Raw genomic sequence first — 12,783 nt, 5'->3', positions numbered from 1 at the left:
TTTTTCAAAGGAAAGCATCGTCTTTGGCACCAACTGGGTATTGAACGCGGATACAATACCACAGCTGCAGGAAAAATCAATTCATTTTGATCTTTATATGACTGTTGACTTTCACACTAGAGCCCAGGAAACCTTCGTGATAAGGAAGCATTTTTTTCTTTTTAGCAGGTGGATAAGCACCAATGTTGCAAACTGAAGTGTACGGAAAGTCGCCAAACAGTAGTTCAAAAGCCTGTAGATTGCTTATTATCAGTAGAGAAACTTTCATTTTTGTTGCTAAAGGGTGCTAAAAAGTCTCTTAAATCCCTATATAAGCAGTAGAATATCCAATAATAGTTAAGTTACCAGATTTAGCGGCAAAGTGGCTGTAGAATGGCGAGACGTGCCACTGCAGCCGTCTACATCGGCTCAAACAGTGATTTCGGATACTGTTAGTCTGTAAGCATGTCTGTACTCCATTCATGTCATTGTGTTTTGCCCAAGGGCAGGTCTTCCACTGCAAACCGAGCATTACTCATTCAATAAACGAAACAAATTCGAAATATTTCTTTCGCCAAATTCGTCCAGAACCTCCCTTGCTGTCGACCTGCTTGGCGAGTTGGTATAGCGCTGGCCTTCTATGCCCAAGGTTGCGGGTTCGATCCCGGGCCAGGTCGATGGATTTTAAGTGTGCTTAAATGCGACAGGCTCATGTCAGTAGATTTACTGGTATGTAAAAGAACTCTTGCGGGACAAAATTCCGGCACATCCGGCGACGCTGATATAACCTCTGCAGTTGCGAGTGTCGTTAAATAAAACATAACATTTAACCTCCCTTGCTATAGCTCGCGCAAGGAACGATTACCGAAAAGCAATGGTGGCGTTGCTGTTTCGACGTGTGTATGTAAGCACGCCGAGGGGGCGAGAGGTACGGGCCAATGGAAGTACTGTCTCTTCCAAGAAGATGATCAAATGAGGACATCACTGTGGAAATAAAGAACGTACCAAGAGAAAAATTCTAAGCTAATTAAACGCGCAACATATGTTTACGAATGAAATAATAATACCGTGCGATACAAGACACGTGTTCACATGCAATGGAATAAACTAAAGTCGTAATGTAAGTATCACAACGCAAGACTGATTCTATCGATGTCATTTCTCTTCCGACTGTACTCTTGAATATCATTCAAGTTATCTCGTGGCCTTTCCTGTCGCCCGCTCTTCTTTATCGCATTGTTTCATTCACATTCCTTCCGTCGGTATTCCCTGCTTGCGAGACCTATAACAAACGTAGTTATACATTCATAAACTCTCCGACTCGTATCACTTTTTTTGTTTTCTTTTATTTTTCTGAATTTCATGAGGCATAAATTAATATTTAATTGTGTAAACTGTGCGCCCGCGCTCTAGATTCCTCCATAAAGGAAATTAGGATTTCCCACAGTTACGCCGGTCTTGCAGGTGTACAGGTAATATATTATCAGGGATCATAATCTTTATATCAGTGCTCACGGGTGACGTTGGATTTTATCGGGCGTGCTGTTAGATAAGATGCTGCGTGAATGCGATAGCCTGCCGATAATAGCTGTTGAGAAGCAGACTGGTGACTGTTTCTTTGCTCAGTGTGGTGTTTGCACGTATTTTCTGCGAGTGAGAGCAGAAGATGCCGCCATGTGGTTCCGGCTGAAGTTCAACTTATTGGGTCTACAACAGAGGGTCGAGCCTCCAGTTAACATTAACACAAGTAAAGGCATTTGATAATTCTCATTGTGTTATTATATTCATCTCAAAGAAAGTTCTATTTCCGCACTTTGCTGTAATGGATTGCCATGTTGCTTTGTGCCGTGTACATTGCAGTAGGATTTCTTGTTTTGATAAATGATAAAGGCCGTACTTAAGGTACGGTCACAAGTCGCTACTTTTGCTGCGCAACTTTTGTACTGCAGCTGCAAAAGTTGCGCGTCGTGTTCACACGTAAGCCAAAAGTAGCGCGCTGCACGCTACTTTTCGTGCTGCGCAACCCGAGTGCAGCAAAAGTTGCAACTGGAGGTTGCGAGTCTGTTCACACACAAGGCGCTACTTTTGCAGCCGCAGTCATGCTGCAGGTTTCCATCTCCGTGTTTACTTCTCAATATACATTTTGTGGTTATGTTCGCATTATTAATAAACTCATGCGAAAGCTTACTTATCTGTTATTTGCTTTTCTGTCCTAACTAGTATTCAGAAATTGGCATTATTTTTACTATAAAGCTTTCAAAAACGCCTATATACTTAAATGATAACCAACAGCATTTTCACGTAATCAATGTTGGCAACCCTCCTGTTTGAAACTACGCTACAGAAAATTAAAAAAGTGAATTATATCGTCAGCAAATATGCTCAGACTGTGTTGTGTATTTAATAACTATTACAAATAATTTATTTTCATCACATCTAACATTAAAATACATCCAAACAATAAAAGTATCATTGGCACATTTGGATGGCAACACTGGTCGCAACCGCAGCAAAAGTTTCAACAGAACCGATATCAAAAATGCTGCGGCTGCAACCCTGAGAACCCTGTTCACACGTCGCTACTTTTAAGCTGCGCGCAGCATGGAAAATAAGCGAGCAGCAGGTTCGGCAGCCGCTACTTTTCGGGTTGCACCGTTGTTCACGTCACAGTACGAGAGTTGCGCAGTTTTTTGTACTGCATCGCTGCAAAAGTAGCGACGTGTGACCGTACCTTTAGGTCAGCACTCAGTCGCTATTTGTGGGATTGTTTGTTGGTCTTTTTCCATTGGTTGCATGTGTGTTCGTTTTTGTGCGAAATGTGAGACTAGTGGAAAGAATCATGGGTGTCGCCTTGTTCAACTACAGCAGATAATGCAACTCATAACGTGAATATGCTCTAGTACTCAGATAATGTGGAGTCAGTAACTGTCGTACTCTTTTGAAGAGCTTAATGGAATGTCATGGTCGTCTCTATTTTATTGCGATATTAAAATTACAATAATTTATTAACCATAAATTACAGCGATCAACAGTTCAGTTCCAGAGTGCTCAAGAACAACATTCCTTCATCTGCGAATAGCAAATAGTAGAGTTTGGTAGCTTTAACTTTAAAATTATTCTCTCATAGCCTTGCCATCTTTGAATAGTTTCGTTCAAATACGTGTTGAAAAGTGCAGTTGATAATACAGACATTTTTCTGACATATCTATTGTGCTGCTTTATTTGCGTCAGGTTGACTGTAACATGTAACAGTGAACGTGTTAGTTCGCAGAGAGGATTTGATAATTACATATATGTCATCAAAGTAATCATGGTACATTAATCATGTATTTTATACGTACGATATACAGGGCTTTCATTTCAAAACTTCCCAGTCTAAATAACTAATTATTTAAATTGAATTCGATTTAAACAAAAAACACGTCAATTTAGATATTGAGGGGGAAGGCTTCATTGGATTTTAGATTCACCACCCAACCCCAGTCACCCCACTTTTAAATTTCAAATGGAACCCCTATATTTTTATACTTAAATATGAAAGAGCATCCAACTGTTTATACACCTCATTCGTTTCTTTTCGCATCTTTTGTTTTCTGTCGTCGCCTGGCAACCTGTATTTTTTGTTATCATTTGATTATGTGATGAAAACAGAGTTTATTTTGTCTAATTTTCTAAATTTAGTCAATAAGGATGATTTGTGTTCTCTCTTGAAGGGTATACACCATTTTAAAATAATTTAATACACAAAACACTATTACATGAAATGCTCAATAAGTTTTTGTAGCTTTATTCTCTTCAGCTCTAATTAACAGTAACAACGATCCAGGTTGCCAGGCGACGATAGTAAACAAAAGATGCGAAAACGAATGCGGTGTATAAACAATTGAATACTCTTTCATATTTAAGTATAAAATTGAATGCAATTTAAGTAATTGGTTATTTAGACTGGGAAGTTTCGAAATGAAAACCCTGTATATAGTGAAACTAGCGCTGAGTTGCTTGATTTCGGAAGTGCAAAATTCGTCATTACATTGCCTTATTACTGACAATTTCAGGAAAAAAAAAAAAAACACCAACCTTTGCCCAGCGTATATGCAAGGCGTAACAAAGGCCTAAACTAACCTAACCTATCACAGATTCGTATATGCAAGGCATAGTGTGAGTATACACTAGCGCGAAACTTTCGTAATATCACCAAAATTATGTTGGTGTGACTGAGAAGAGAGCTCTAAACAGTTGAAGGTGTACAACACGACACACTATTGTCAATTTCTCTCCATAGAACTTCCGCATATTCTTCGTCTTTTACAACAGACACTATCCGTTCTTCGAATTCATTACCTAAAGATGTTAGGGGCTGCCCGATCTTAAACGCTTTCAAGTCCAAAATGAAACATCTTATTTTAGAACGCATAATGTCCCAGGGTATGTATTGTAATTTACAATTGTAATTAGTTTATAAAGTAATCATGTAATTAAATTTGTCATCGAGTTTAAGTGTTTTCTTTCTGTAAACAGCTCCAGGGAAATTTTTTACAGCCCTCGTTAATTGCGCTCGATTGGCCAAAATTTGTGTAAGCATTTGTTTTGACATTAATATGGTGTAAGTAAAAAAAATAACTCTGTATCTGCCCCCGTGAGAATGTTTGCTTGTAACCTGAACAAAGTACTAAACACGAGACACTTGTAACGATCACAAATCTTAACCAGTTTTAACACTTACGAAATATTTAAACACTTCTAACACTCACACTACGCTTATTTAGTTCCTAAACATTTCGCAACACTAACACAAACAAAGCACCAGCATATAAAAACAAACAGAACACAGGGAAGACATAAAACAACATATGGAACTCTAACGCATATAGTTAAGTAATCATTAGGCATACACACAAGCATTTACATAACATTTAGTTAGTAAATAAATTATAATAATGATATTGTTATTATAACAACCTGTGTAAATAATTTCTTTTGTAATATAACGAAGTGCATCAAGCTGTTCGGAGAAATCTTATCTTCGCTATGTTAAATCTTGATTCATCTTATTTCCGGGATTTCAGAATTTCGCTAATATGTAATGATGAAATTAACAACACACGATATTTTTAAGTCTTATGAATTTTGTAAACTTGTTTGTTCTTCAAAATTTTATTTGATGTTAAATTTCAACAAAGATTTTTGGCCCGGGAACGATAACTGCAACGTTTGCAATGAAGCTTTTATTTATCAGCTAGATAAATTGTTCGAAAGAATTGTCGCATGTCGATTAATTAACAGAACAAGCTGAATTGTCATTGCACACGATATCGCCGTCACGTGCGTGACACACCAGACAATGGTTCTTTGTAGCTGGGAAAACCCTGCAATTTTACGTGGATATCTGTGTGTTTGCTCATGTTAATTGGCTGTCATTGTAATGTACAAAACTGCGCGCATTCAAGCTCTTATGAATGTGCAAATTGTGTTAATAACAAACAACGTAGCGGGTATCAGATTATGACAACACATTGTGGAGCTGGGACGCATGCGCATGTCACGCTGCTTATTACCAACAGATGTAGTCTCGGAAGTTACGAAACTGTTTTCTTTGGAATGACGCATTCATTCGCCCATTAACACACATGGCCATGGAATATCTGCGTTGTATACTTAGATACCAAGACCGTCACATGGTGCACAGATTTTAGGCTCATTACCTAAAAAGGAAACAAGCTTCACAAAGCAGTTCCCCGTGTGACTGTTTAGGTTACTTATTTTAACGAAACTTAGTAAATTTATACTCCTTTTGTCCCATAATAATTGTCCGGTATGCCGAAATGGTATTACAGTAATTACAGACGACGCACAGTGGTCTAAAATCCATATTTAGGAGGACAAATGCAGAAAAATGACATGTAAAAAAATTAAATTAAACCCTTAAATTATTTTTCCTATATAACTGAGTAACAGTCAATTGATTATCTTAATCAGCGGAGGTGGCTGCATAGCGAGATAAGAAGCCGGTAACATGCCACATTTCGCCACCCAGCATTCTTACTCAGCAAGCGCCGCGAGACTGCCGTTTTCTTTGTGCTGTAACTCTGTTGTAAGTGGTCGATTCCATTCATATTTGGTACCAAAATGTCAAGTAGTTCTTTGGGTATGTGACACTGTTTGTTTTTGTTACATTTAATGTTATTATAGTATGTTGAATTAGCATGAATGGACACGGGACAAAATATAAATATAACCATTGAGTGCAGACTTTGCTAAGGTAGAGAAAAAAAAAAAACCCCCTTTGGTTCGTCCAAAAATGATTTTTTTTTTCACTTCCTCCGCTATTTACCTCTATTTTAAATCTAGTCTTAAGGTGCGCAGATTTGCGGAAGTAATAATTTGAGCACTATTCTTTCGAGGTGCAGTAGCGCAATTTTTCTCGGTTGCAATTATTTCAATATCTGTGAACCGAATCTGCTTCCGCAGCATAATTCAGGGAATTCAAGATGACAGCTTGTTAATTATGTACCAAATAAGCTTCCCGAGTGCCCAAAAGGTGCAATAGTACCTAAAATGTTACATTTTCCCCCCATAAGATTTTGTCTAAATGCATCCCCCTGTAAGGGGCACTTCTGCTTATACCAACGTAAACAGAGTTTCTACACAAAACAAATGTACTAAGTGTAGCTACTGTATAAAATTTCATAAAAATCTGTTAGATAGGACAAAAGTTACTAATTTTGTCTAATTTCGCCCCCCCCCCCCCTATAAGGGGTAGTTCCCCCTATACCAACGCAACGAGAGCTTGTATACAAAACATATATGTTACCTGTAACTGCTGTGTAAAATTTCATAAAAATCTGTTAAATAGGAGAAAAGTTACTAATTTTGTCTGATTGCGCCCCCTATAAGGGATAGTTCCCCTTATACCAACGTAATTAGAGCTTGTATACGAAACATATATGGTACTTGTAACTGTTTTGTAAAATTTCATAAAAATCTGTCAGATAGGAGAATAGTTTCTAATGTTGTCTAATTGCGCCCCCCTATAAGGTGTAGTTTCCCTTATACCAACGTAACGAGAGCTTGCATACAAAACTTATATGCTGCCTGTAACTACTGTGTAAAATTTCATAAAAATCTGTTAGGTAGCTGAAAAGTTATTAATATGTCCCGCTAAATTTGCATTCTAGACCAATGTGCGACGGGGCAAATGAGAAGCGCACGCATGAGGAGAAGCGCTGTAGATCATTGCACAAGGTTATGCAGAGCAATGACGTGATCTTATTGAGACAAGCAACACACACCACCCAGAAGATTACCGAAAGTGGGTATTGGTTTTCAACTCACCGATATGGCACTATATACAAACCAGTGTAGCAAAACACGCTGGAAATCGTTAGTAGAGCATACTCCTGCAGTGAGTACGTACGTTTGAACAGACATGAACAACCCGGGAACACAACTGGAGGTAGTGAGTGACAGGGGTTGCAAGAACCTTACAGACAGTGAACGGCAGGCGGTATACGAGTTTCTGTTGGAAAAGAGTACGGCTGACGTAGTGAAGAAAGATGCCATAACAGGTGCGGCCGAGAAATTTCATGTCAGTAAAAGAACAGCACGCTGCATTTGGCAACGAGGGCGCCAATCTTTGGAAAGTGGATCCATGCTCATCACTAAATTAATCCGAGCAACAAATGCAAAATGGCCTCCTGGACCGCGCACAGGGAGAATTCAGGTGTCAGTTCAGCAGGACAATGCGCGTCCGCATATCGCTCCCAATGACCGCACCTGGATGGACGCTGCAGCAGCCAGTGGAATCACTTTGGAACCCGTGTGCCAACCGCCAAACAGTCTGGATATGAATGTTTAGATCTGGGTTACTTCCGGGCAATTCAGTCTCTCCAGCATCAGTCAGCTCCACACACTATTGATGAGCTGATCACCGCCATTGAAACAGCTTTCTCTCCGCTGACACGCGACAAGCTCAACAATGTCTTCCTTACTTTGCAGTCCAATATCATTGAAATAATGAAAGTCAATGACGGGAAGAACTAGATTCCCCATATGCAAAATGGGCACCTGGACCACCTCAACATCCTGCCAACTCGCCTGGAGTGTCCTCGGAACATTTACGACAAGGCTACACTAGCACTGCAGCAATAGGTCTGTGGTTCTAGGCAAACTGTTAGAATGACAACCTTCCCGGTCTAACAGGCAGTTTTTTCGTCTTTACTCGTAGAAGAATGTTTTTCTTTGTTTCACTTCTTGGTCAATTTGTACTACCCCTGGAGTTAATAAAGTTGCACTCCTAGGAGTATTTATTTTCGGCTCAGTGGCTAGCCAATTTGTATTGATCCTGGAGTCATAAAGTTGTACAAGTAGTATTCATGTTCTTTTTTTGGCTCAATGATTGGCCAATTTATACAGATCCCGGACTAATAATTTTTTTCTTTTGCTAATTGAGTGACAATTTTGTACTGATTCTGGAGTAATACAATTGTATTAGTCATTCATGTGTTTCATTTTGCTCCAATGTAAACGCCAATGTAAAATTATGGACATCGGACAATTACTATGGGACAAGAAATAAAAGCGTACCGGACAATTATTATGGGACAGAGGGAGTACTAAGATAATAATGTGAGATAGCCAGTAAATAGAGCACGGAGCGTAAGGTTAATTTAAGGGAAGACTCCACTGAAAATCATGAAAATTTTTCCAATTTTTTTTTAGCTATTTCACTTATTCAGAATTTATATTTTCATGCTCCAAATGGATTCAGCTCAATTCTGATTACAAATACTCGTATGTTTACACTTTTTAAATTAAGGCTGGAAGGGGGCGTGGAATTTAAAGTGCTGTCAAAATTGTTTTTCATCGAAGAATTCTTTTTTAAAATTTCTGATTACAAATCTAGTAACTTTTTGTTGGCTCCCTGAAGTTCCTAGATGAATGTAGCAGAGAAGAATATTAATTTACATAAATATTCATTTTATTTTCAAATCTATTTTTCTGTGTTCATTTTTGTTGATTCAACACCAACTTTCTTATGCCAAATATTAATCAACCTGGATGAAATTTTTACTGCAAGTATTTATGAGGTAGCTGCATGTTTCTATGCATTTAGTTTGTGAGAAATTCTGCTAGTTTATTTTATTAATATTTTTCTTAATGCTGCTAGTTTATTTTATTAATATTTTTCTTAAGAAAAATATTAATAAAATAAACTAGCAGCATTTCTCACAAAATAAATGCATACGTAGAAACATGCAGCTACCTCATAAATACTTGCAGTAAAAATTTAATCCAGATTGATTAATATTTGGCATAAGAAAGTTGGTGTTGAATAACAAAAATGAACACAGAAAAATAGATTTGAAAATGTTATGTTAAAAAAAATGTTATGTTTTATTTAACGACGCTCGCAACTGCAGAGGTTATATCAGCGTCGCCGGATGTGCCGGAATTTTGTCCCGCAGGAGTTCTTTTACATGCCAGTAAATCTACTGACATGAGCCTGTCGCATTTAAGCGCACTCAAATGCCATCGACCTGGCCCGGGATCGAACCCGCAACCTTGGGCATAGAAGGCCAGCGCTATACCAACTTGCCAACCAGGTCGACTAGATTTGAAAATAAAATGAATATTTATGTAAATTAATATTCTCCTCCGCCACATTCATCTAGTAACTTGAGGGAGCCAACAAAAAGTTACTAGATTTGTAATCAGAAATTTTAAAAAAGAACTCTTCGATGAAAAACAATTTTGACAGCTCTTTAAATTCCACGTCCCCTTCCAGCCTTAATTTAAAAACTGTAAACATAAGAGTATTTATAATCAGAATTGAGCTGAATCCATTTAGGGTATGAAAATATAAATTCTGAATAAGTGAAATAGCTAAAAAAAAAAAAATTTGGAAAAATTTTCATGATTTTCAGTGGAGTCTTCCCTTAATGTAGTTTTTTTACGTTTGATGTCTATATTTCACCTAAATTTACGGAAAAAAAAAAATAAAAAGGATTTTGTGGAACGGAATGTAACGTTAAATATTAATAAAGACCATTACTTTCATAATAATAACAGTTATTCGTATTATCTACGTAGAAAGTTAACAGGCAAATGCCTCCACACTTCAGTGCGCCCAGATAACCAACGCTGTGTGTAAAGAACGTCTCCTTTGGGAGCCTTAGAAGTAGACGCCAACGCAAGTAACACGAGACAAGGCGGGCGGCCCGCCTACGATAGGTTTATGTGTAAGCTGTAATGGACCTGCAAGTTCCGTGAAACATGCATGAACTACTCAAGAAACTCTGGCGACCGTCATAACATTTACGCCAGGAGGATGTGGCTTGCATATTTACAGGAAACCGTGAAGTAGGACTTTCTGAAAAACTGTTCCAAGACCAATTCAAGAGCTGACGCCTTCCGACTAGTGAGCACCGAGATTCGATCCTTTTAGTTGTGTGAAATTTGTAATCATCTCTGGGTTAGCTTTTCTCCGTGTGGGCTATTCCATATGAAATCGATCAGTAAAAAAAACTCGCATTTTTTATACTCTAATTTTTTCCCTACTTATACAAGGTGCTAAGGGGAGTGCATTTTCAAAAATATATTATCGAAAGTGGAACGGTTTTCGTATTATTGAGCGACAAATTTAGCGTATTTTATAAAAACAAGCCTCTTTCAGCGCTCAGAACTCTGGAACCATTTACTGGAGAATTTACAGATAATCTGATTTTACTTACTTTTAGGCTTTTGGCCATTTGTAAAAATGTAAAAAAAATATATATATATATATTGAGAAAAAACCTTGCATTATTAAGAGGGATTCGGCATTGTTTGCTTAGTGGTACGGCAATAAGTTTCGAGGGTATTAAATAGATTATTTTCACACGCCTAGACTTGAACGCCGCAGTACCGCACGCACTGGCCGAGAGCTGAAGATAAGCGAGCGTTGGGCGTCATTTTACTCCTGTGTTTATGAAAACCTGTGATAAAGCTAGCACAGCCATGACTGCTAGATGACACATCACGTGTTTGTCTCCTGGCCTTGCTTGTCTCAACTACCTCCTGTCTCACAGTCAGCTGGTTAGTTCACGCGCGTACTATTTATTTTATTTATTTGATATTTTCAATACTTTCTTATCAACGTACCACCAGTAAAAAAGTGTGTTTATTTGTACTTTCAATGCGGAATCTAACCATATATTTTAAAAATATTTTTTTCGTGGCCAAAGGCGTCTTAATGAAGAAAAATCTAAATTTCTCCATTTCCATAAAAATTAAGAAAAACTGTTTACATGTCAATATAAACTTTAACTTCTCAGCATCAAAATGAACCATGATTTTGATCATTGGGTGAAAGGGTTTCGGAGCCACAACAGTTTAAAGTTGCTAATTTTATGAAAATACGATAAATTTGAATATTATTAATTTAAACACTATTAAGTTCTGATGCCTCAAACTTTGCACAAAGCATTATATCACAGTTGTCTACAGACAGAAAAAGTTTCATTGTATCTAAAAATTGCAAGGTCAATTTTCTCTATATTTCGGTCGATTTGAGATGGAATAGCCCGTATGCTTCAGATTTGCCGCCAGTTTAATTTTACATTGTTCCGTTACCAACATATTAGTCATTGCTTTCGGGTAGTTATATTAATAATTACAAGTTTGTCAATATTATTGGCGAAATGGGAGGAGAAAAATTTAAAAGGTCCTTAGCAAGGGAAATTGGGACTGAGAAAATTTGTATGCGAGCTCCAAGCTTGTTGGCCACTTGCCTCACTCCGATTTTCGCCTTTCCATTGATACAAGTTTATTAACTGTCTAGTAGTACACAATAGTGATTAACTGGTTGATATTTCATTGGTTCTTCTCAACTGTTACATGTGTGATAATCATCTTCAATCCGTACAGCCACCTGCGTAGCTGAGGTGACAGCCGCGTTTGCTTGCTGATACAGAGCTGTGCTTGGGCGTGGGTTCCACTCACGTTTGAGTTTTGAGGTTTTCCCCAACTGTAAGACGAATGCCCTGTAATTTCATGGCGAATCCTCGGTCTCATGTCGTCAAGTACCATCTCACCATCACTAAGTGCATTCTAAATAGCGTCGTTAAATAAGAGGGTAAAAAGTAAGAGGGGTTCATTGAATCTTTGTAATTGCTTGAAACGTGTGCTGTTCGCTATTGTCATTGTGATTTTGGGATTTTAAGTTTGTTTGGTATTTGAAATAAAAATCCAAATATTTCTTTTCATTTCTGTCTTCGTACTGCTCGCATTTAAATTTAACAAGGCGGAGCCTTCTCGTTAATTATTATCTCATCATTGCTTTCTTAATAATAATAATAATAATAATAATAATAATAATGGTTTATTTAACCTGACGGAGTTAAGACCATACAGCCTTCTCTAACACTCAACCAGAAGTAAAACTGAGTTACAAAAAACACTACATATTTACAAAGTACACTACAATTTTACACACAAAACTGAATAAAATAATAATAATAATAATAATAATAATAATAATAATAATAATAATAATGTAAACAACAAGTAAGTAGAAATCAGACATATATATCATATAGAAAGAAAGGAAAATGCATAATAAAATGCGAACAGCAGGTCAAAATAAATGAGACATACAAAGTATAAAAATATAAGTCAATAATAATAATAATAATAATAATAAAATAGCGAAGTACAAAGTACGCCTGATCATGCTCTCTGGGGGTTCATCAAGGCGAAGTGCGAAATCATCGCTGTACAATGAACACAATATTTTTAGATACACACAGTAAGGAAAATTATGATTAT

The 12,783-nt window shown here is 37.4% G+C and overlaps 1 protein-coding gene across 7 annotated transcripts in view; it reads left to right on the top strand.

Moving 5' to 3' along the window:
• Positions 1-12,783, top strand: part of LOC138708821 (glycogen synthase kinase-3 beta-like) — a 320,609-nt gene that overhangs the window by 153,811 nt on the left and 154,015 nt on the right. Inside the window, exon 1 of one of the 7 annotated variants that reach the window (XM_069839243.1) lies at positions 1,519-1,726. The exons of the other annotated variants lie outside the window; for them this stretch is intronic. Within the exon in view, the coding sequence (XP_069695344.1) occupies positions 1,534-1,726 (193 nt within the window). The 5' untranslated portion in view covers positions 1,519-1,533. Of the gene's footprint in view, positions 1-1,518; positions 1,727-12,783 lie in introns of those variants that run through there. 7 annotated transcript variants of the gene reach the window in all.

The sequence above is a fragment of the Periplaneta americana genome, chromosome 1 (assembly GCF_040183065.1).
Source record: "Periplaneta americana isolate PAMFEO1 chromosome 1, P.americana_PAMFEO1_priV1, whole genome shotgun sequence".
NCBI classification, from domain to species: domain Eukaryota; kingdom Metazoa; phylum Arthropoda; class Insecta; order Blattodea; family Blattidae; genus Periplaneta; species Periplaneta americana.
Note: the sequence above shows the minus strand (reverse complement) of the source record. Positions and strands in the feature narration are given on the sequence as shown.